The 25,298-nt window shown below is 40.5% G+C and overlaps 1 protein-coding gene and 1 long non-coding RNA gene across 2 annotated transcripts; one reads left to right on the forward strand and one right to left on the reverse strand.

The window, feature by feature from the left end:
* Window positions 1-225: 225 nt before the first annotated feature.
* Window positions 226-24,254, reverse strand: LOC134348933 (uncharacterized). The gene is made up of 3 exons (XR_010018529.1): window positions 22,869-24,254; window positions 2,442-2,544; window positions 226-356 (listed from the first exon to the last, which is right to left on the reverse strand). It is a non-coding gene; the product is annotated as an uncharacterized LOC134348933 (long non-coding RNA).
* LOC134348932 (beta-2 adrenergic receptor-like) lies at window positions 21,368-22,878 on the forward strand. Its single transcript, XM_063052738.1, has one exon. The coding sequence runs from the start codon at window positions 21,496-21,498 to the stop codon at window positions 22,753-22,755; it is 1,260 nt and encodes a 419-aa protein (XP_062908808.1). The 5' UTR covers window positions 21,368-21,495; the 3' UTR covers window positions 22,756-22,878.
* Window positions 24,255-25,298: the final 1,044 nt, after the last annotated feature.

Genomic DNA, 25,298 nt, shown 5'->3' on the forward strand with positions numbered 1-25,298 from the left:
TACCCTCTGAGGTCTGAGAGTTGTGAGATCATAATGCATTCAGCCCATTGGGTCTGCTCTGTCATTCCATCATGGATATTATGTTTCCATTTCCATAATACATCAAGTTGTAAAATAAAAAAATTAAAATACACTTACAAACTGAACAGTTATAAGATGCTGATGTTTAAAATCAATTATGGAAATTGAGAACAAAGATAATAATTGAGAAATTGTATATCAGTGAAATAAATCTTTTATTAATAAGAGAAACAAAGTTGTGCAAAGTTCAAAATAGTATGGTGGTTTCTGTGGATTCTTATCTCTCTTTCTTGGCTTCCTCTTTAAGAGTATCCAACAGGTGCAGAAACTTCCCACTGAAAGAAGGAATTCAGTAAAATAGAAGTTAGATTAATACATGAAGTGCTAAGGAGTAGAACTAGGTATATTAATAGGATTACTAATGCATGGTTTCAACCACTCAAGCTACCTTACTTTTATCTTCAAATAACATGAAAGTTGATGCTGTTGACAAGGAAGGTTGTCTAACACTGCAGCAGGATAGAGATCAGATGGAAAATTCTGCAAGGCGTTGACAGATGGAATTTAATCCGGTCAAGTGTTAGGTTATGCATTAAGGGAAGTTAAACGGGAGTAGGACATGTACAGTTAATGGGAATGCACTAATGGATCTGATGAACAGAGGGACCTTGGAATTCAAGACCATATTTTTCTGAAAGTAGTTACACAAGCAGAAAGGTTGGTGGAAAGATTTGTGGTATGGTTGCATTCGTATGTTTGAGAATAAAATATAAAAGTTTGGACATTATGTTACAACTTTACAAAATACTAATTAATCCACACCTGGACTATTGTGCACATTTCCGTTTGCCGCACAAAATGAAGGATATGATTCTGCTGGAGAGCATGCAGAGGGGACTCAATAGGATGTTGCCTGAATTGGGAGACTTTAGCAATGAGGTAAAGTTGTTCTCCCTTGCTGATCACTGAAAGGTGACCCAATGGATGTACATACAATTAGAAGAATCATAGCTGGGCTAGATGGTCAAATTCTTTTTACCATAGATGAGGTGTCAAAAACAAAATGGCACTTGTTTCATGTGAGACGAAGGAGTTTTAAAAGGGATCTGAGGAGTAAGATTTTTTAAGTAGATGGCTGTCTATCATGAGGATGTGCCCTCTTGTTCGAGACTCCCCTACGGTAAACATCCTTTCCACATCGACCACGTCTAGGCCTTTCAACATTCGAAAGGTTTCAATGAGATTCCCCCCTCATCCTTCTCAATACCAGCAAATACAGAGCTATCAAATGTTCGTCGTATGATAATTGTTCATTTCACATTAGCGATTCTTTACTTTCTAAGACATATCGATATACTGATGATCTATTGACTAAAATGCACTTGAAATTACATCCATTAGGTTAAGCTTCAAGTTCTGTGAAAATTAATTTTCAGAATCACAAATAAAAGTCATCTATGAATCAGCACATTTGAGTACATATAATTATTTTGTTTTTAATTTAAAAGTTCTCCATAATATTATTAGTGTGACAATGTGTTGCATTTATGTAATAAAACTCAACGCGAATTTACTACCTGCAATTAAATGCTAAGAGAGATGGCTAGCTGCTGTCTTTTTGTAGCTGCTTGCTATTTTAAGGAACTCTTATTGAACCATTTAATTGTTTACTGCTGTATGTATGCCATTTTCTAGGAATTGTGAGTACTTTGTGTTAAAAAAAAACAAATCTATCAAGATCTGTGTGCTCAAGATTGTAAGGCAAATTTGAGAGCCTCCCTGAGCCGACACATTTGGTGAAACTTTGCAATTTCAATGTGGAGGGTAGGGGTTATGGGGGTTGGTGTGGTGGGAATTGACTCCATTTTTTGTATGCAGAGCCTGTTTAGGCAAATTTCTTCTCCAATAAAAAGGGAACACAGAGTTGTTACATGATTTATGGTCTTTTGAAGTTTTGCTTTGGTTAGGCAACTGTGTTGGATTTTGATATGAAACCTACAAAACCTTCTCCTAGAATGAGAGGGCGAGGCTGGTCTGCAGAAGTAAGGAACCAGGAGTAATTCAGTTGTTTGCTGATATTATACTACAGCCAAGTATCTATTTAGCAAGAGGTGTATGATCATAAATGAGCCTTGTCTATAAACAGGTAGCAACAAGCAGCACTTCATCAAATAGCACCTCCACAATCCCCAAAATGATTTGAAAGCATGCACAGAAAACAAGCTACTGAAAAATTATGAAAAAATTCAAATAAAATGTCTTAATATTAATCAAAATGTGATGTAATACGTTTATTTATTTATTCAGATACAGGGCAGAATAGGACCTTCCAGCCCTTCAAGTCACACCGCCCAGCAATTCCCCAATTTAATCCTAGCCTAATAACAGAACAATTTTCAATGACCAAATAACCTACCAACCTGTATGTTTTTGGACTGTGGGAGGAAACCAGAGCACCTGAAGGAAAGCCACATGATCACTTGGAGAACGTAGACACAGCCATGGGAATTTTATCCCAGTTACCTGTACCATAAAGCATTGTGCTAATCATTAACCTTTGTAGAACTCTTTTTTTAAATTCTAGAATTGTAAGCTGTAATCAAGACAGTAATTCATTACTTTAATTGACTATACTATAACTAAGACTAGAACCAAAATGTCTTAAGACTATTAGCACCAGAAACAAGAATTTGCAGCATACTACATAATATATGCAGTATGCGCAGTGAATATATGCCAATGAATGTACTTCAATGTTGAATGTTTCTGTAAGTTACTGGTATAGCAAAAAAAAGAATGTTTTAGATGAAAATTGGCCAAACACAGGTAAATGGGTTTTATGCATGTCAGCATGGTATTCGGAATGTTCAAATTGGGTTGAAGGGCCTGTTTTGATGCTATGAGTCTTTGAAACCTAATGAAGTGTAAAGGATGGACCAATTAGTTCTGATAAGCTAACTTATTACCACTAGAATTGATGCTCCTCTTTTCTTACCATTCCTGCATAGTTTTTCTATATCCCTTTGCTTTCTAATCAGTAAAGGGCAGTTAATTAAGTGCTTTCTCTATTTCCACCAATATTCTCAACTGTCTTTTTTTTTGCACAACTCACAAAAGCTGGTTTGATGGTTTACTCTCATTGACTTTATCTAACCCAGCTTTGCCATATTTTTTTGAAAAAAGATCATCAAAAGTTATTTCGCTTCATGTCCATTACATAGAATAATTTAAAGAATTGTTATTTAGAAGAAATAGGAACAATTTTATTACATTATTCCACTCCACTTGACCACAAAATAAAACTGCAAATACCTTGTTAACCATTGAATTAACTCATGCAATGATTTTATAATCTCCAAATAACAATGCCTCTTTATCACTTACAGATAAAGATCAACATTCTCAAATTCCATTTTGGCATGTGAATTCCTTCAAGGTCTATTGAATTCACAAAAATACTTAAAGGAATGGGAAAAAAAATTAAAGTTTCTCCAATTGCAAATAAAGAACACTATAACATTTTGAGTAACAAAGAGTCTATGGCAGAAAACAATACAGTATGTGTCCAAATGAAAAGGTCAGAAATTAACTTACATGAATGGTGGGAGAAGGACAAGTATTTCAGAACTTAGTTGACAGGGATGGTATGACACCAATCTTAGGAAGATGCTACATTAAATTGCTAAATTTTAAGAATATGCAAGCAACTTAGCATTGGATATGATAACGGTGATTGCTTCTTAAGACACATAGTGAATTGGAGTTCTGAGAATAGATCTGAATCAGATTATCAAGGCAGTGATTCAAATTGTCTCCCCAAAATCTATCCCACCAACCAGAAGGCAAATGCAAGGGGTATGATAGCACATTCTCATCTTGCCAAAACCTGGACCATTTAGGATCAATTCTCGGAGCTAATTGCTTTGACCTTAACAGGGTCACCCAACAGGGTCAATCTCACCACAAAGAGTGTACTCCATCCTCCCGCCACCCCACTAGGAATAGCGTTCCCCTGGTCCTCACCTACAACCCCACCAGCCTCGGGGTCCAACATATTATTCTCCGTAACTTCTGCCACCTCCAACGGGATCCCACCACTAAGCACATCTTTCCCTCCCCCCCCCCTGCATTCCGCAGGGATCGCTCCCTACACAACTCCCTTGTCCATTCGTCCCCCCCATCCCTCCCCACTGATCTCCCTCCTGGCACTTATCCGTGTAAGCAGAACAAGTGTTACACATGCCCTTACACTTCCTCCCTTACCACCATTCAGGGCCCCAAACAGTCCTTCCAAGTGAGGCAACACTTCACCTGTGAGTCAGCTGGGGTGATATACTGCGTCCGGTGCTCCCGATGTGGCCTTTTATATATTGGCGAGACCCGACGCAGACTGGGAGACCGCTTTGCTGAACACCTACGCTCTGTCCGACAGAGAAAGCAGGATCTCCCAGTGGCCACACATTTTAATTCCACATCCCATTCCCATTCTGACATGTCTATCCACGGCCTCCTCTACCGTAAAGATGAAGCCACACTCAGGTTGGAGGAACAACACCTTATATTCCGTCTGGGTAGCCTCCAACCTGATGGCATGAACATCGACTTCTCTAACTTTCGCTAATGCCCCACCTCCCCCTCGTACCCCATCTGTTACTTATTTTTATACACACATTCTTTCTCTCACTCTCCTTTTTTTCCCTCTGTCCCTCTGAATATACCCCTTGCCCATCCTCTGGGTCCACCCCCCATCTTTCTTCCCGGACCTCCTGTCCCATGGTCCTCTCGTATCCCTTTTGCCTATCACCTGTCCAGCTCTCAGCTCTATCCCTCCCCCTCCTGTCTTCTCCTATCATTTTGGATCTCCTCCTCCCCCTCCAACTTTCAAATCCCTTACTCACTCTTCCTTCAGTTAGTCCTGACGAAGGGTCTCGGCCTGAAACGTCGACTGCACCTCTTCCTAGAGATGCTGCCTGGCCTGCTGCGTTCACCAGCAACTTGTATGTGTGTTACAAAGAGTGTACTTTGGTGAGTACGTTCAACAAAATGGAGCTACTTGTTTAGCTTCAGTTTATTATTGTCATGTGTACCAAGATTATCTCTTTTTTGCTAATTAGGGAGTGTCATAAAGGGGATGCTGGGAATGGACCCAAATGCAAGACACAGACACTGAAGTACTAGAAACAGGACTTGACTAGAAAGATGGGACAAGAACACAAACTTTGGCTAGGACATTGGCTAGACAAGCGGGACCAGGACTAAGAACAAGGAACTAGAAGCCTGAGCTTGGACTCCGAGCCGGAGGCTGGATAAGGACGCAAAACCTGGGTCTTGATTCGAGCTCGGACCCCGGAACTAGGCGAGGACATGACAAGGCTTGGGTTCTTCGAGGCAAGGATGTGACAAGGCTTGGGTTCTGACTCCAAGCCAGAGATTGGACAAGGACCCAGAACCTGGGTCTTGACTCGGGCTCAGACTCCGGAACTAGGCGAAGACATGATGTGGTCTTTTGAGACAGGACTAGGCGAGGCTACAAGACAGAATGAGACACTCCTGGGCAAGACGAGAGAACTCCAGCACAGGACGAGGCACATGGACAGGACGAGAACACGAAGCATTGACTTGGTACTCAGGAACAGCCGAGCCTTGGACTTGGGATGACAGGAACCTCGGAACCTTGGACGTGGGATGACAGGAGCGCAGAACATAGAGCCTTGGTCTTGGGAAGGACAGGGATACAGAGCCTTAGTCCAGAGCACGGGAACACAGAGCCTTGGACTTGAGAGACAGGAACACAGGGGCATGGAACACAGAGCCAGGACCCCTCCTTGGGAACAAGACTTAGGGCCGGGACTTGTACACGGAACACAGAGCCAGACCCCTCCTTGGGAACAGGACTTGGGGCCAGGGCTCTACGCAGAACGCTGAACATGATGAGACAGTTCCCAACACAAGGTAGCGGCAAACGGCCGGACCTACCTAGTGCAGGCGTGTGCACAGAGACTGTTTCCCAACACTAGGTAGTGGCAAATGGCCAGACCTACCTAGCAAAGGCATGGACACAGAGACAGTTCCAACTCAACGATAGACAGTTCCTTATCTTGACACAGCAAGGCTCTGTTCTCACTCCAGTGGTAGAACTTAACAAGATTGCAGGCAAGGCTCCAGACTAAGGTTGTGGGCAAGGCTCCAGATGGAAGGGGAAGGGAAGGGAACAGTCCAGCCTCAGGGTAACAGCAAAGGCGGCATGGCTTACCCAATAGAGGCAAGGACAGGAAGGGACAGAGCCAACCGCAGGGTAACAGCAAAGCCAGCCTTACTTACCCCACGGAGCCAAGGACGGGATACTAATGAGACAAACCAGCAACCACTCTTAAACCCAGGGCTACTTATATTCCCAGCCCCAAGACGAGCATCAAGTGCCTATGATTAAGTCCAATTGAAACAAAGGACAGCCGGAAGACCCGGAGTCCGGAGACCACGGACCGGACCGTGAACCGGAATGCGGACTTCACAGACCGGACCATGACAGGGAGACACATAAATTAATTTAAGAAAAAGCTTTTTGTAATCTTGTACAAATTATTAATATATTCTTTTGTATGGAAAGTGTTAGGTACTTGCGAAATCCTTAAGTTTGTGTTTCACTGATTACGGTTTAGAACATAAAACATAGGTGCAGAATTAGGCCATTTGGCCATTGAGTCTTCTCTGTAATTTCAGCATGGCTAACTTTTATCCCTCTCAACCCCATTGCTTTCTTCGTGTACCTTTGATGGCCTTACTAATCAAGAACCTGTCAACCTCCGCTTTAAATATACCCAGTGAAATGGTCTCCATAGCCTTCTGAGGCAATGAATTCCACAGATTCACCACCCCCTGGTTAAATTCCTCTTAGACTCTCCCACTATTAAAAACATCCTTTCTAATCCACTCTATCTAGGTCTTTCAATTTTCAATAGGTTTCAATGAGATCCTCCCCTCATTCTTCTCAACTCCAGCGAGTACAGGCTCAGAGCTATTAAACATTCCCTATACAAACAAGGGAAACTCTGCAGGTTCTGGAAATCCGAGCAATGCACACAAAATGCTGGTGGAGCTCAGCAGGCCAGGCAGCATCTATGGCAAAGTGTACAGGAAATGTTTCGGGCCACTTTTCATTTCCAGGATCCTTCTCAGGAACATCTTCTCGACCCTCTCCAATGTCAGCACATCCTTTCTTAGAAAAGGAGCCCAACACTACTCATGAAACTCCAGGTTTGACAAGGTCCCGCATGGGAGGTTAGTTAGGAAAATTCAGTCGCTAGGTATACATGGAGAGGTGGTAAATTGGATTAGACATTGGCTCAATGGAAGAAGCCAAAGAGTGGTTGTAGAAAATTGCTTCTCTGAGTGGAGGCCTGTGACTAGTGGTGTGCCAGAGGGATCAGTGCTGGGTCCATTGTTATTTGTCATCTATATCAATGATCTGGATGATAATGTGTTAAATTGGATCAGCAAGTTTGCTGATGATACAAAGATTGGAGGTGTAGTAGACAGTGAGGAAGGTATTCAGAGCCTGCAGAGGGACTTGGACCGGCTGGAAAAATGGGCTGAAAAATGGCAGATGGAGTTTAATACTGACAAGTGTGAGGTATTGCATGTTGGAAGGACAAACCAAAGTAGAACATACAGAGTTAATGAAGGAACTGAGGAGTGCAGTAGAACAGAGGGATCTGGGAATACAGATACAAAATTCCCTAAAGGTGGCGTCACAAGTAGGTAGGGTCATAAAGAGAGCTTTTGGTACATTGGCCTTTATTAATCAAAGTATTGAGTATAAGAGCTGGAATATTATGATGAGGTTGTATAAGGCATTGGTGAGGCCGAATCTGGAGTATTGTGTTCAGTTTTGGTCACCAAATTACAGGAAGGATATAAATAAGGTTGAAAGAGTGCAGAGAAGGTTTACAAGGATGTTGCCAGGACTTGAGAAACTCAGTTACAGAGAAAGGTTGAATAGGTTAGGACTTTATTCCCTGGAGCGTAGAAGAATGAGGGGTGATTGATAGAGGTATATAAAATTATGATCGGTATAGATAGAGTGAATGCAAGCAGGCTTTTTCCACTGAGGCAAGGGGAGAAAAAAAACCAGAGGACATGGGTTAAGGGTGGGGGGGAAAAGTTTAAAGGGAACATTAGCGGGGGCTTCTTCACACAGAGAGTGGTGGGAGTATGGAATGAGCTGCCAGACGAGGTGGTAAATGCGGGTTCTTTTTTAACATTTAAGAATAAATTGGACAGATACATGGATGGGAGGTTTATGGAGGGATATGGTCCATGTGCAGGTCAGTGGGACTAGGCAGAAAATGGTTCGGCACAGCCAAGAAGGGCCAAAAGGCCAGTTTCTGTGCTGTAGTTTCTATGGTTTCTATGGTTCAGTCTGACCAATGCCTTATAAAGCTCAGCATTACATTATGTGTTTATATTCTAGTCCCGTTGAAATGAATGCAAACATTGCATTACAAAGTTCAAATTTAAAGTTCAAAGTATTATTTTAATCAAAGTACATATATATCACCATATACAAACCCAAGGTTAATTTTCTTGTGGGCATACTCAAAAAATCCATAATTGAATAATAAACATAATAGGACCAATGAAAGACCGCACCAACTTTGGCATTCAACTAATATGCAAAAGACAACAAACTGTGCAAATACAAAAAGAAAGAAGTAATAGTAATGATAAATAAATATACAATAAATATCAAGAACTTGAGATGAAGAGTCTTTGAAAATGAGTCAATAGTTTATGGGAATATTTCAATGATTTGGCAAGTAAGGTTGAGTGAAGTTATCCACTTTGGTTCAAGGGCCTGATGGCTGAGGGGTAATAACCGTTCCTGAACCTGGTAGTGTACTTCCTGAGGCTGCTGTACTATCTTCTTGATGGCAGCAATGAGAACAGAGCATGTTTTGGACATTGGATGCTGCTTTCCTGAGACAACATTCCGTGTAGATGTGCTCAGTGGCTGGGAGGGCTTTACCGTTGATGGATTGGGGTTTGTCCATTACTTTATATATGATTATTCCATTCAAGGGCGTTGGTTTTATGATACCAGCATTGTTCCCTCTAAGATGTGTGCATGTGCACACACACACTCATCTTTTGCAACTAGTGAACAAAGGAATTTGCATAAAAGGTTGTCACCATCTACCTTGTTAGCACGTTAAGTATATTTCACAATCATACATAATCAAATTTGCTTTTCCATTTTCTGATGCAGACAACGTTGACAATCTGGAGTTTGCAATGAATTGTCTGCAGATTTTAGAACTGACTTATTTATACTGCTTTTATTGAATAAATAATTGATCCACTATGTTGAATTCCAAAGAAGCAAAGGGTATGAAGCACAAAAGCGTACCAGATCATTTAAAGTGGAATGGTTTAATGAAGCAGCAGAAGATGTATATGAGAAATAAGTCTCATTGATATGTATTATTTTATTTCTTTTAAACAATGAACAGCAAACAGGACACGGTAGTTTATTATCCTTAGAATAGCTTCAGGTTCACTTCCACTTAAAAATTCCATGCACACATATTGTTGTCACTGGGCAAATAATTGCACAGCACAAGACTTTTGCACACACTGGTCATTACAAATTAGAGGGATCATTTCATACTAGGCTGTCATGCAGCCAGTCAACGTACACGCCACTATGCATCTATAGAAGTTTGTCAAAGTTTTAGAAGTCATGCTGAATCTTTGCAAACTGCTAGGAAGTAGAGGTGCTGCTGTGCTTTCTTCATGATTGCATTTGCATTCTAGGTCTAGGACAGGTCTTCCAAGATGATAACACCAAGAAACGTGAAGTTTCTGACCCCCTCTACCTCTGATCCTTCAATGAGGGCAGGCATATTGACTTCTCGTATCCTCCTCCTGAAGTCAATAATCAGTTCCTTGGTCTTGCTGACGTTGAGTAAATGTTTGTTGTTTTTGCACCACTCAGCCAGACTTTCAATCTCCTTCATACATGCTGATTCATCCTTACTGATGCCATATAGGCTGATACCATCACTAACACTGACTCAACCTGCAAGTTAGTCTTCAGGGAATTCTGCACAAGGACTCCCAAGTTCCTTTGCACCTCCAATTTATGAATTCTGTTGCATTCAAATAAATAAATATCACCTTGATTTATTTTGTGTCTACCTAACTAAATTTTAAAACCAGATGTGTTTTTCCTTTTTGCATGCAATCATTGGGAAACCAAGCCAAGCCTCCAAGGACATATCTACAATGGCAGCTCTGGCAGCAGATTTCTAAGTCTACATAAGTGACCCACCATGAGGCATCAAACCCTCCACCTGGTAGAAATAATAGTGTCTTTGGAAATAGCAACTGGAGAAGGAAAATAAAAATAGAGTCAGCTAAAAGGGAAGTTGATTGAGTGACTGATAAGAAAAGGATTTGAGTTTCTTTCCTTGGCAAGGAAGTATTTACTGTGAGGAATATTTTCAAGTTATAAAAGGTAGACACGAATTACATGAATTAGTGTAGCTCTGAATCGATTCCACAACTCACTTTCAAGGACTCTACAGCTCCTGTTCTCATTATTGTTTATTTATTTATTTACTTGCTTACTTGCACAGTTTGCCTTCTTTTGCACAATAGTTGTTTGTCTCTCATTGATTCTAGTGTATTACTCTATTCCACTACAAATGCCTGGAATAAAATAAGTCTCAAGGTATTATATGGTAACATATATGCACTTTGATAATGAATTTACCTTGGACTTTGAAATTTGAGCATCAAGGTTTTTTTAAGGCATGATTCTATTCACACTATTTTATTTTAGTATGCCTGGTTCTCTTTTTAAGATTATTTTTGCTCACGGTTAATTTTAAATAACTCCGTGCAGTTTCATCTATTTTTTCCTTTTCTGTTAGTTCTTTAGTCAGTCAAAGAATGAGCCAGCATTTAGTCAAATGTGCTTATAGTGGTTAGGAGAATATCTAGATACAGTTGTAGCTCTGCTTTGAGTGATGTGGACCAATTTCGCTGAAGATACTGATATCCATTGGTTGATGGTTGGAGGTCTTCCAACTGCATATTCCAACTCCAAATGGTATATATAGAAAATGATATTCTGTGTTAGATGATAGCTAATTAGTGCTGTTCCTAATTAGTACCAAAAGTACAGCAAGATGACTGGGTGGATAGAATCATTTGCAGCAGATGGTATGTGTAAGTGAGCTGTCAGAGTTGCAGTTCAGCAATATCAGTGATATACATTACAGCCAGAAGCAGAGTAATTAACGAACATAAAGGTGAACGAATTAGCATTTTAAAGTTGGATTTCCAGCATCTGCAGATTTTCTCTTGTTTGTGATTTTAAGGTTGGTTTCCTATAAAAGGGACAACATTCTGTTACCTATTTATGTTGCACAATGGAAGACTAGAAGGTCCAACACAGAAGCCACCATGTTGCATTAAGACAGTGAAGATGAAAGACAAGAAGTAGATTGTAAAGATAAAACCAATAAACAAAGCCAGGAATAAAAGAGCACAGGAAAAAGGGATTGCTATCTGAAATCACTGACTTGATGAGAAGAAAAAATAATTGGACAAAAAATACGTCTCAAAGAATTTTTGAGAATTTAGGTCATAGGCAGTCAACAGCCATTTGCAGTGTAACTTTACATAAGTGGTTTCTATTAAAATTCTGAACATAAAAATTGAGAAACCGGCTGCAAAAGAGAGAACAGTGGAAAAGCAAAAAAAAAAGCATGCTAATGTAAGATTTCAAATGTTCCTTGTACTTTTTAAAAATGGTTAAAATACAGAAGGAGGCTATTGGGCATTTTATATCCTATTTTTCTTCACAAACAATGTAGCCCTGCAGATTACAGGTTTTCAAGTAGATATTCAAAGTGTGTTCCAGTGTTTATATCCTTTTCAACAGTAAGTTCCAGACCCCTGCCACTCTTTGGGTGAAATTGCTTCTCCACATTTTCTCTCTAATCCTTCTACCAATTACTTGAAATCCATGGCTTTTGATAGGTTTTTTATCTACTTACTACAGGTAGGTCCCTTATAATTTTATACATCAGTCACTCTCCCTTCTTCCAAAAGAGTATACAAAGGAATTGATACATGGCAAGGGTAAGACAATCTGTTCCAAAGTATCCCAGGTTTATGTTTTGCATAGGATGAAAGCAGCACACATGCAAAAACTATGATGCCCGTTAATAAAATTAGATACAAAGTAACATTAAAGGAGTATTTCCTTGTATGATTAAAAGATATTTAAATGATATTTAAATGAAAATGAGCAAGGAACTGTGAAAATTCATTGTAGTATCATAGCGCTGCTAAGTAAAGGCTAGGTCATTTTATGGAGCTCTATTTGGAAACTAATAGAATTTCTTTTTCTGTCACTGAATATTTAAGTAGGAAACACACTTGAATAGATGCAGGAGGAAGTTTCTTGAAGTGAAAATCTAAAACTAAGGGTTATATTCTCAAAATCATGGGACAGAAATAAGAATTTTCTTCTCCCACGAGTGGTGATTCTTTGAAATCTATCTGGGTAGTCATAGAGGCTCAGTCATAGAGTTCATTCAAAAAGGATTGAGATATTTCTTGTTGTTAAAGCAATCAGGGATTATGGGCATAAGGCAAGAAAGTGTGTTCGATGTAGGTGAGCCATGGGTTTAATGAGTAGATGAGCAAGCTTTTTCCTTTTGTTCATTATAAGGGGGAAGACCAAAACCCTAAAAGGCATGAAAATGTTCAACTGGTCTAAGCATTAACTAAGCACCAGACATCCAATGATTCAGCAGAATTTTTGTACTTGCCTCTGTTCTGTGGATTTCTGCTTTTGCATTATTAAAGATATTCTTCCAAGAGAACAGACAAGGCCAGATTTATATGCTATTGATGGCATATACACATATTCACATGCAATGATTTCTACTCCCATATAACAGAGAAAATCAGAAAATTTTGGGTTCAGATATAACTCATTCATCCTAATTTAGTTGCGTGTCACCTGAATTTTGCGTAAGGTTACTGACTTAACATATTCATTTCCAGTTGAAAAGAATGATGGTGCTATTCATGAAATATTGCAGTGGTCACCCAAACGAATTTTCATTTCACCTGAATATCTAAAATAGATCACATCCATCAGGTTTTCATGTACATCTCTGGATAAAGGGGGAATAAACATACCTTGTGTATTTCTCATTGCATCAAGCAGTGTATAGAGCTGAGTATGCAAACTCCGTGTGTCACTATATGTTGAGTTTGTATCTGTCCTTACCGTTGAGAAGACTGGTGCTGGCCTTGTTGCCGTTCAGTGTTCCATTCACTAGGATCATATGGGATGTCTTTAAAGGCATCAAGCTTTTGGCAGGTAAAGTATGTTCCAGTGCATTGGCAAAGTAAGTTGGTAATTTATTATTATCACATATACTGAGGTACAGTTTAAAATAAAAACCTTTTGCATGCTACCCATACAAATCATTTCATGTCATTGAGGTAGTATAATAGAAAACAATAATGATGCAGAATAATGTGTTACAGTTGCAGCGAAAATGCAGTGCAGGTAGACAATAAGGTGCTAAACCAAAATGAAAGAGATTTTGAAGTCAAGAGTCCATCTTATTGTACAAGGGTACAATTAATGCAGTGTCTATTAAGTGTGTACTTAGTAAACACACTTAGGAAAAATGATTGAAGATCAAGGCCTACTATGCAGCACAAAGCTCAGGATCTATTGAGCAGACAATGTCCCCTCTGAATTATTTACAGTGGGTACCTTCAAGTGCTGGAGAGCTATGGCAAGTCAAGTCTCTACAGCATCAATCAACTATACTGATCATTGTGTACCAAACTTCAGCACCCACTACAAGGCCAACATCTTCCACGACATGGTCCTATTTATAGTCAGTCAGTACAGGGCAAGTTGTTTGTTGTGCTATGTTCCCACAGCAGATGCTCTGTTCCAAGTATTGAAATGGCAAGAGATTACTTGGTGTGCAGAGGTAAAACTTCAAATGTGCCCCCCAAACCACCTTGAAAAGGCTGTAACATTCTCCATTCGTCCTGAGAAGCAATGGACCATGATCACTCAAAGTGAAGAAGTAACATTTAACGTGGCACAAAGAAGTTCATGTCCATGTGTTGGGAACAGCATTGATGGCTAGAGAGCACACCATTTCGTAAAATACCCAGCTATTTGCTCACCCATTTGTGACAGTGTCTGCAGGTCCCTTACTAGTCATCTCAAAACACTCAGAAATGGATGGGATGTAGGAAACCCACAATGAGAAATGGTAGACGTTGGGATATTGCGTTCCTTACTCAAGGTATGTTATAGGATGTAGTCAGTCCACAAATGGATGGTGCAATGAACAAGTTCAAAATAATGTTGCAGAGGTTGCATCTGAATAACTGTTCCAAGGTAACTGAACAGACCACTGATGAATTGGCATAAAGGAGTAGCCTGCAAGTTTAGCAAATAGATTATTTATTATTTTAAAAACATTTTCCTGGAGTTGTGATTAAGAGTGACTCCGAAATTAACTGTGCTTTTTTCAGATTTGATAAACACCATTCATTATGAAATTGAGCTCACATTTAAGGCAGGTTTCATGCAGCTGTAAAGCACCTGTTTGTTGAATTTGGTTTGAAGTGTCACTTTAAGGATTAGCTTGATGTCAGTGTCATACTACCTCTGAGTGAAAGTTCAATATTTGAAAAGCCATGAGCTTGAGCAACAAAGATGCTGCCATCAATGTAAACAAGACCATTCATATCCAAGTTTTAAAGATAGGTACCAGTATTGAATTTGAACTTGAGGAAAAGCTTCTGTTTGATATCTCTACAAAAATGGAGCTGAATGGATTCTGAACTATGAAAAGTTCAAAAAGATTTATGACTTTGAAAGAATTGCAGAAGTGTATGATTTTGGAAGAATTACAGATATTCTCACCAGAAAATCAGGACTGTCACATACTGCTAACAAATCAAGGATGACAACATCAGTTTGTTTTTCTGTAACCCACTTTTAGTGAAGGTAGCTATGGCTATAACTCGATGAGAGTCTTTTCAGCTGTTGGAGTTCATCTTGCTATAGTGTGGGATCAACTACTAAAGAAATATGTTAAGTGACTTGTAGCAGACACAGAGTGATAACTTACCCCTGTGCTTTCAGAATGAATCTCTTTAACATCTGCAGAAAGAAGTTCTCCACCAACCTGCCCTGATAGACCTCTGAAAATAATGGTCCCTGATGAAATTCTGGAACACATTTCCCATTTATCACTAGCGATACACAATGAAGGCAAACACTGATCATGAGTTAACTAGCAAAGTCTTTGACAGACTGAGGAAAAGTGCTTGAAGGTTAAGACCAGAACCTCAGCACAATGTTCAATATCCATTAAGCAGCAATGATTCTTATCCTCCTCTGTGCATGGAATACTCGGATTTCTTACAGTGGGTACCTTAAAGTACTGGAGAGAAGAGGCAAATCAAGACTTCACACCATCCTCCAGCTCCACTAATAACAGTGTTAAATCAATGTTCGCATCCTCTTTTCGAGAAATATCCTCTACAATGTGGCCCTAATTATATGCAATCAGAACAAGCCAAGTAGCTTGCATGCCCAGTGCTATATTTCCACAATAAATGCTCTGCTCCAAGCATTGAAATGGCAAGAGATACCGTAAATAGGTGAAAAGAAGAAAAGCTTCAAATGTGCCCTGCAAACCATCATGAAAAGGCTGTAGCATCCTCATTTAATCCTGGGATTAATCAGCCTTGATCATTAGAAGAAGAAGCATTTAACGGGACACTGAAAAGCTTGAGTTCATGTGTTTAGAGCTGCATTAATAGCCGGGGGAGCACGCCAACTTCTAAACTATCCAGCTGCTTGCTTCAACATCCAGGGCAGAATCTACAAGTCCCTTACTAGTCTCCCTATAAAAAAACAAAATTGGAGTAGAAGCAAGTCATCCTCAATCCTCAGAGGTTTCTTTGGAAGAAATTCCTCTGGAAATTATTTTAGAATTGCAATCTTTGACTGTTGGCAAATGAAAATATGTTTTAAATCAAAATGCCTTATTTTTGATTATATAAGGACGTAAGAAATAGGAGCAGAAATGGGCCACGAGGAATTCTGCAGATGCTGGAAATTCAAGCAACAGACATCAAAGTTGCTGGTGAACGCAGCAGGCCAGGCAGCATCTCTAGGAAGAGGCACAGTTGACGTTTCGGGCCGAGACCCTTCGTCAGGACTAACTGAAGGAAGTACTAGTAAGAGAACTAGCTCTTACTTCAGTTAGTCCTGATGAAGGGTCTCGGCCCGAAACGTCAACTGTACCTCTTCCTAGAGATGCTGCCTGGCCTGCTGTGTTCACCAGCAACTTTGATGTGTGTTGCAGAAATGGACCAGCTGGCCATTGGTGATCTGGCCATGGACTCATCTCCACCTACCTGCCTTTTCCCCATAACCCTTAATTCCCCTTCTATGGAAAAGTCTATCCAAACTTGTCTTAAATATATTTACTGAGGTAGTCTCCACTGCTTCATTGGGGACAGAATTCCACAGATTCATCACTCTCTGAGAAAAGCAGTTCCTCCTCATCTCGGTCCTAAATTAGGTCTATTAATTCTCTCTTTAGCTATTTCTGGTTAACTGAGGACAATGTCTACACAAAAGTCATGTTTGGCATAATCCTGGATTAGCTTTCTCTGGAAACTTTTGAGTTCTTTATTAGATCTGGTAACCAAAACTATATTCAGAAATCTAGCTGCGGCCGAATTTGAATTTGGCCTAAATTAAAATGGTTCTGTTGATTTCCCTATATTTTTGTTCTCAATATCCTCATGTGCAAGCAACATGAGTCAAGAACTTTTTAGCCAAACTATTAATTTGCCTGCCACCATGAGATATGCTGACTTCACCAAAGACAGTAAGATTGTTTTGGGCCAGTCTCTTTTTTTTTTGTAAACAAGATCAGTGTGCATGCAACTAAGAATGCAAAACCATAAACAGCACTTGATTTTTTTTTCTAAGGAACTTTTCAAATGTGTCATCTGTTACTTCGTGGAAGTCAGTCAGTTATGCTTAGCCTGGCCTATAAATAACCACTAATTGATCTATAAATATCTCAGAACACTTCTGCCCCTTCTGCAAATCAGCTCGAGGAAACTACAGAAAATTATTTTTGACGAATCGGTGGAAAGGCTTCACATCCTTCATTAACTGAGGGATTCACTAGTAATGAAAGAGATAACTATGCGAAGGAGTTTTACCATATCTGCTACAAGCAGTAGAAATGGTCCACAGATTAATATGCATTCCTTAAACACGATATGCGTGGGGACTTAAAACAGCATATTCTGATTTATTTTTGTCAGAATTTCATCGTTCCTAATTACATGGGTTCAGTGTTTTACGAAATAAAGACACGTCGATTTCTTAGTTTTCCAGATAGTTAGATGTCGCTGTCATATGACGTCTACAATGAAACAGATATACATGGCGTAAAGTAATCGTCTAAATATCCTACTCACAAACTTTTGCTTACGGTAAACTGGCATAAGTACAAAAACAAACCACTGGAAGGGCTCACGCCCGGAGCATATGTGGAGGCAAAGGGATGGTGGACAGTTCCGGTAGCGATCCAGTACAGTATACAGTTCTATTCAGGATCTCGGCCCGAAACATTGACCATCCATTTACCTCCGGATGCTGCTTGACCCGCTCAGTCCTTCCAGTAGTTTATTTCTGTACTCCAGATTCCAGAATCTGCAGTCTTTTTTGCCTGTGTAATAAATACAGCCAGACGTTCATGTTGTCAATAAAAACAAGAGACGGAATGCACAGTATAGTACGCTAAACTTTGTGGCAATGATTAACATAGTGTGTTCAAACAGTCGTATTACATAATTCTAATGCTATAATTATGTGGTTCTGTCAGTGTTAGTCTTCGTTTAGTCCTGCTTTCTGTGATATCACTCCGGAGAAACATTGTATCATTTCTTAATGCATGTATGCATTTCTAAATGACAATAAAAATGACTCTGTTCTCATAATCTAATGCAGTGGGACTGGATTATATAAATGCAATGTGAGATTGGGCCATTTTATAATTTAATTATTTATGTAAAGACACGTTAATTCTGAAACGCACTTTAGTTCTTCCTTTCACAAATTTCTCAGAAAATATGGACAAATACCGCACTATATAAAGCTTGTACTATTCCAGCGTTTTAATTTCACAAGGAACACCCATTTTAAGAAATAATGTAGACTTTTCACAGGAATGATGGTGACTGGAGAAAGTAGTTGTTAAAATACCAGCTAGCAACGCTATGGATGTGATCTGTTTTGTTTTACTGGTCTCACTGGCTTGTTCGGATATGACATCACTTGAATTCTTGGGTTGATCCCTAGGACTCTTGTTGGTTAAGGATGTTCTCTCTCTTTCTCTGGCGACACATCAGATATTGATTCCATTGTCAATCGAAAAAGAAATCATTTTGCGTGACCTGAAATCTGCTGGTTGTAATGAAACACTCAACACTCCAGAGGAAATAATCTTTTCCAGTAAATTTAAATAATAAACAGTAAAGCGATTGTTGCAAACTTCGCAGTCCAACTGTTATCTAGCCCCTACCTAAATTATTCCTATCTTATGATTTTTTTTAAAGAAGACAATTATATTTGGAATCTTCCAACTAAACGTTGACGTGTCTGATTTCCTCTACTATTAAAGTGATTAGTTATTAGTATGATTCTGACATTTATTTTTTAATGAGATGCTTGGAATAAGGTGGAAATGCAGAACCATAAGTTCTATGGACAGAGTAATTTCTGAATTTTAGATTGCCGATAATACACAATGATATAGGTGAAGCTTCTTTTCACCCAATCAACACCATAAGGATAGAATAATATTTGTTACCTCACAGGAATAAAACGAGTTGAATGCTACAAATTTGTGCGGATAATCATCGAAAGACCGTAGAAAAATATTGTGATCAGTTTTCAACAGAGTTCAGACTCATGGAAATTCCGAACACTTTCAATTAGAATGAATTAATTTACCGAGCCAGCATTAGTGTTAACTAAGCAGTGAGATGACTGATTAGTTAATCTGTTGATTCCGATTTTGGGATAGTAATACGGACCAGGTCAACTGAGAGATTCCTGTTGTTTCCACATCATGTATAGACATGTGCAACCAAATAAAAGGCAGATTACCCTGCCATCCAAAAGACGCATCTCCCACCTCCCTCAAATAAGAGTCAGTCACAGATCTAAGATGGTATTCTGAAGCAGGGTGGGAGGTGATATTGCGCATTTAGCAAATTGACAGGAATATTATTCGTGCTATTGTTTCAATGTGCATTATGCTCCTTCAACCGAGTGATCTCTTTATTAAAATAAGATTTCCACTTCATGAAACGCTGAAGGATCCGCTGTCATTCAGAACGCCAACGAAGATGCCTTACATGCATCACCGGAGGAAAAAATATTTTAATAACTCGGCTTCATTTGAATATAAATGCAACATGTTCCCGTAACGTTCTCAACTGTTTTAAGTGCTGCACTATGGAGTGGATAGTAGAGAGCCAGGAACTCATGTTCAATCCTGACTTCGGGTACTGTCCATGTGGAGTGACGCCGTGACTATGTGAATTTCCTCCAGGTGCTCGGGTTACCTCCCACATCCCAACCATCCAAAGATGCACGGTTCTCTAGGCTAATGACCACTATCAACTGCCCATAGTGTGTAGGTGCATGGTAAAAATACGGAAAAGGGGATTTTACGAGAATGTAAAGAGATAAATATATAGTGATCAACACAGGACCAGTGTAACTGGATGGCTGATGGTCGGGGTAACACGACGAGCTGAAAGGTTCGTTTTCATTCTGAACCTCCCCATGGCCCTAAAGTAATGGACCGAGTCACGTTCTTGCAGATTAAAATATAGATCAGAAACCGCGCGATCAGCCTTAATATGTGGTGTATTAACTGAACGGCATCAATGTCAGAAACCTCCTGAACTAATATAATTTTCTTCTAACAACAAATAGCAACTACATTTACATAACCTAGTAAAGGGCCATAAGGCACTTCTCACAACGGACACAAAATGTTAAGTGGGCAAGAATGCTGTGTATCAGCAACCTCCAAAAGTAAAAATCTTAAGAGCTTTGGGTTTATTTTGGGGAGGACATTCCTCTTTGGAGCGATTTTAAATCGTAGCTTCAAAGTTCAAAGTAAATTTATTACCAAAGTACGTAATGTCACCATATACTATCCTGAGATTCATTTTATTGGAGGCATTCACAATAGAACAAAGATATAATAATCAATTAAAACCTAGACACACGGGCTGACAATCAATATGCAAAAGACAAACTGTGACAACACATAATAATAATAATAAATATATACATAATACTGAGAATATGATTTACAGTCCATGAAAATGCCTCATTTCTAAGTTTGGCGAAGATGACCTATAACTTTAGATGGTCGATTGAAGCCCGAATGGCCGACACAGACCGGTTTCCAGCCTTTTGTTTGCGTCGGTTGTTTGACTTGAGCAATGCGGTGTTAAATGCAATGTGACCTTCCTATGGCAATAGCACTGCACAGTGCGCGTGCGACTCTCCAAACAGTGAGGCCAGCAACCGAGTGCTCATCCTGCCAACCTCTTACCACTGAGCCAAACAGGCACTCGACGTTTTGCGATTGGAACTTTGCAGGCAGAAATAAACACGCAGCCGCGGGAAGCAGGAGCAGTGACCGAAATGGAAATCAGACAGTCACGCTTACACACTACCGACCCGACTAACCTAATACTGAAACACGTTAACAGCGCAAGAGAGCTCCCCAAGTACCCTATTTCGCCGCCCTTGGGTATAACTTAAATAAGTGACAGTGCCCCTTCCAGTCGCTGCTTAAACTTGATGGAAGTTATAAATTAATATTTTGAGACTGCTTTCTGAAGGGAATGCTTAGAAGAAAGCGGATGTCATTTATGAAATGAGAGAATCCAAATAATGAGTGCAGCAAAATGGTTTGCAAACGTTTTACTTTCTCCAACTTTTCAATCTAGACTTCGTGAATGTAGAGAGCCGGTGGCTGAATTGACTGGGATATTCTGACTCCTCTCACACTTACTAGTAAATAGTTTCCTGACATAGAATATCTGCGAAGATTTTGGCGTTTGAAGCTACACGCACATTGTGATTGGTTATAAAGGAGCATGACGTCCCCCGTGTGGCTATAAGTGCAGAAACCAGAGCTTTCAACCTGTTTTCGTTACCACATCTCCAGACATGCACCAGAGAGAGAAAGACCGGTCCGGGTGGCAGACAATAGCAATTGTGAACGAGCGCTGACAGGAGATAGAAGAGCGTCTGCCTGTTTCTATCTCGTTCTGCCCGCCATTAAGATGGGATCACAGGTCACTCGCGCGGAAGCAAGTAAATGTTGCCAACTGGCCACCGAAATTTTCAACACCACCGCAACGCCGGGAACCGAGTGCGCTTCAGCGAGGAAGGAACTGAGTCCCGGCCTGAAGATTATAGTAAGCATTGTTATGTCAGTGATGGTGGTAGCAATAGTCTTTGGAAACGTATTGGTGATAACTGCAATCGCCAGGTTCCAGAGACTGCAGACTGTCACCAATTATTTTATCACCTCTCTGGCCTGCGCAGACCTGGTGATGGGACTGGTGGTTGTTCCCTTCGGTGGGGTTCGCAACATTACAGGGGTGTGGTACTTCAAAAACTTCTGGTGTGACTTTTGGACTTCTTTGGATGTGCTCTGCGTGACGGCGAGCATAGGCACCCTGTGCGTGATCGCCTTGGATCGCTACCTTGCCATAACGTCGCCTTTCCGTTACCAAGTACTGTTGACCAAGTGCAAAGCGCGGCTGGCGGTGCTGGCGGTGTGGCTGGTGGCGGCTCTCACCTCCTTCCTGCCAATCTACATGGGCTGGTGGCGGCTGGACGACGATAAGTCACTGGAATGCTACGAGGATCCCTGCTGCTGCGAGTTCTTCACCAACAAAGAATTTGCCATCACCTCATCCATCGTCTCTTTTTACTTACCCCTGCTAGTCATGATCTTTCTGTACGCCAGGGTCTTTCAGGAAGCAAGGCAGCAACTGAAGAAGATCAACAAATGTCAGGGACGATTTCACTATCACAACAACAACATGAATCTTGCACCGGATCCGAATGGGAAGGTTGCTAAACAGGGGCATAAAAGGACGTCTCGATTCCTAAATCTGAAAGAGCACAAAGCTCTGAAAACCCTGGGGATTATCATGGGCATATTCACCCTCTGCTGGCTGCCCTTCTTCGTTGTAAATATCGTCAACGTTATCTTCAAGGACAGCATTTCCACAACGGTCTTTACTTTCCTGAACTGGGTTGGTTACTCCAATTCTGCCTTCAACCCCGTGATTTACTGCCGCAGGTCGGACTTCAGGTACGCCTTCAGGACGGTGCTGTGGGGGTGTCGGGACAACGCGCCCTCCGCACAGCACGGCGGCGGCACCCTCGCGCCGCAAGGCGACGAGCGAATCGAGAACGGTTGCCCGCTGCACTGCAGCTTCGATGGCATCGCGTCCGGCATGGGCACCTCGCCGAACTACAGCCCCGACACTAACGGGAACGAACGAAAGCTGCTGGATTCGGCCATATAGAGCCGAATGCTTCTCGAAGACAGTGGGACAAAGTAACTTTGTAAGATTAAGAGTTTAGCAAACACGCGTGTCCCCGATCATATTCCGCTGTACTTTCTCATGCGTTCACCTACCTCATTATCGTTCTGTGAAGACAATGCAATGCACTGTGGTGATAATTTAGGAGATATAGCAAGCCCAAGGAATCGGGGACAGTTAGACGATCGTTGAACGTAAGCATTAACAGTGAATATCTAAGCGTTTATAACTAGCATCATGACCATCGCTAGAGGGTTATTCTTTGCGCTCCTGGCTGTTGAATGTAATCAGGTGCATTGTTTATTTAGATTGTGAGCAACCAGGCAAAAGAGAAGTGAGAGTGCAATACATGGTGCGGCGCGCCATTCAATTCAAAGTGTCGCAACAAGTAGCTGTGATCCGCGCCAGGGAAGGAGCGCCACCGTGGGCGGTCACGCTTACTGACGGGATCCGCGAGTTTGTCAGAAGAGGCGTGCGTTCGCGAGATGAACCGAAATCAGTGTTTTATTCTTTTAAGACATGCCCTCAGTTTTATGAACCTCGTACACGCAGTTATTTCCAAAGTAGGGAATCCTTCGTTTCTACACAACTTTTCGTAAAGTGCAAATAGATGCGCGCGTTGGTGGCTCGGCGTGTCTATACGTTTGTACATCTGCGCCTCAGTATTTGTTACCCGTCTGCACTGTGCTAATATTTACGTGTATGTTGTAACGTTGCACAATCAGGTCAACTCAAAGCCCCTTTTGTTTTCGCGTTAAATGGAGATAGGTTTGCATTGCCTTGCAATTTGCAGCTTTATTTCTGACTAGATTTTGCATGTCACGAGACTCTTGGTTGTGGTCTTACTGGACCCGGCATCGGCTGCACGCCGTCACCAGAACTGACCCGAAAGCTTTGGAGCTTTCATGATGATGTTACCTTTCCGCCGGTGTTAGTTGAAAAGCAATTCTACTCGGTTATATTTTCCTGTGGCATTGTTACGTTCCGATGTCAAGGTATTGGGATATTCGTTTTCGTCACCGCTTGGAGCGGTTATTTGTGGGTACATGTGCAATACAGTTCGTTATTTCAGCGCTGAATAGGCATGGGCCATTTCAATGTTTACTTGATGTTCTGGCTGATATATTTTCGCACAACGTGAAGGCAAAATCGTAAAGCTATTTTGTTCTTTCCTATGAATCCTAATAAGTGAGAAATGAAACCCTTTTGGATATTTATTATTTGGATAATTGTTGGTTGTTTGTGTATAAATAAATGCATATTTAAATCATTTAACTTTGAGCAGTTTATTTCCTGCAGAGCAGACCCCGACTACATTCACTTTCTGTTAGTAACCAATCACTTAAAGTTCCTGAAAGGATTCTCAGGTATAGTAAAATATAACAATTATATGTAGATATATGTTTTAAAATCTGTTCATTCAGAATTTCCCCGAAAATTCTAGGCGTCTCACTTGATTCAGTTTATTGCATTGAATTACACACCTTATTGATATCTTTGAACAAGTACAGCTGTGCTTTCACAAAACACTATTTCAATCATTATGCTTAATCTAATGTGGCATTAGGAATATATTCCATAACCTTCTCACATTGATTTCACTACATTATCCATTCAGGCTTGAAGGCATCTAGTATCCAGAATAGCTCAGTGGCAAAGATTCACTCAGAATACATACAGAGCACAGTTATTTCAGAAAGTTCGTCGGAGTATTTCAGATTTAGAGTATTCAGCAAGACAGAATAATTGGTTATTGAGGAGCTTTCTTGACCACATGTGTAAATACAGTAAGGCAACAATGGAAAAGTTAAGTAAAACATCAAGGAAAAGGCTCTAGTCAGACACTTTAAGCTTTCTCCCAATTAGAAACATAGAAAACCTACAGCACAATACAGGCCCTTCGGCCCACAAAATTGTGCCGAACATGTCCCTACCTTAGAAATTACTAAGCTTACCCATAGCCCCCTATTTTTCTAATCTCCGTGTACCAATCTAAAAGTCTCTTAAAAGATCCTATCATATCCGCCTCCTCCACCGCTGCCGGCAGCCCATTCCACACACTCACCACTCTCTGCGTAAAAAACTTACCCCCGACATCTCCTCTGTACCTACTCCCCAGCACCTTAAACCTGTGTCCTCTTGTGGCAACCATTTCAGCCCTGGGAAAAAGCCTTTCACTATCCAAACAATCAATGCCTCTCATCATCTTATACATCTCTATCAAGTCACCTCTCAATTAGCTGGGAACTCTTTGCCTCATATTAAATCTCAAAGTTCAAACTAAAACTTGTTATCAGGATACATACATGTCACCGTATACACCCATGAGTTTGTTTTTCTTGTGGGCATGCTCAACAAAGCCAAAGAACAGTAACTGAAAGCAGGATCGATGAGCAGCAAACAGTGCAAATGCAAATATAAATAAATAGCAATGAATAATGAGGGCATGAAATAACAAGATAAACTGTCCTCCAAGTGTGATAATCAGATATGGGAACATCAGGAATAGAATGAGTGTAGCTATC

Source organism: Mobula hypostoma, chromosome 7 (assembly GCF_963921235.1).
Source record: "Mobula hypostoma chromosome 7, sMobHyp1.1, whole genome shotgun sequence".
NCBI classification, from domain to species: domain Eukaryota; kingdom Metazoa; phylum Chordata; class Chondrichthyes; order Myliobatiformes; family Myliobatidae; genus Mobula; species Mobula hypostoma.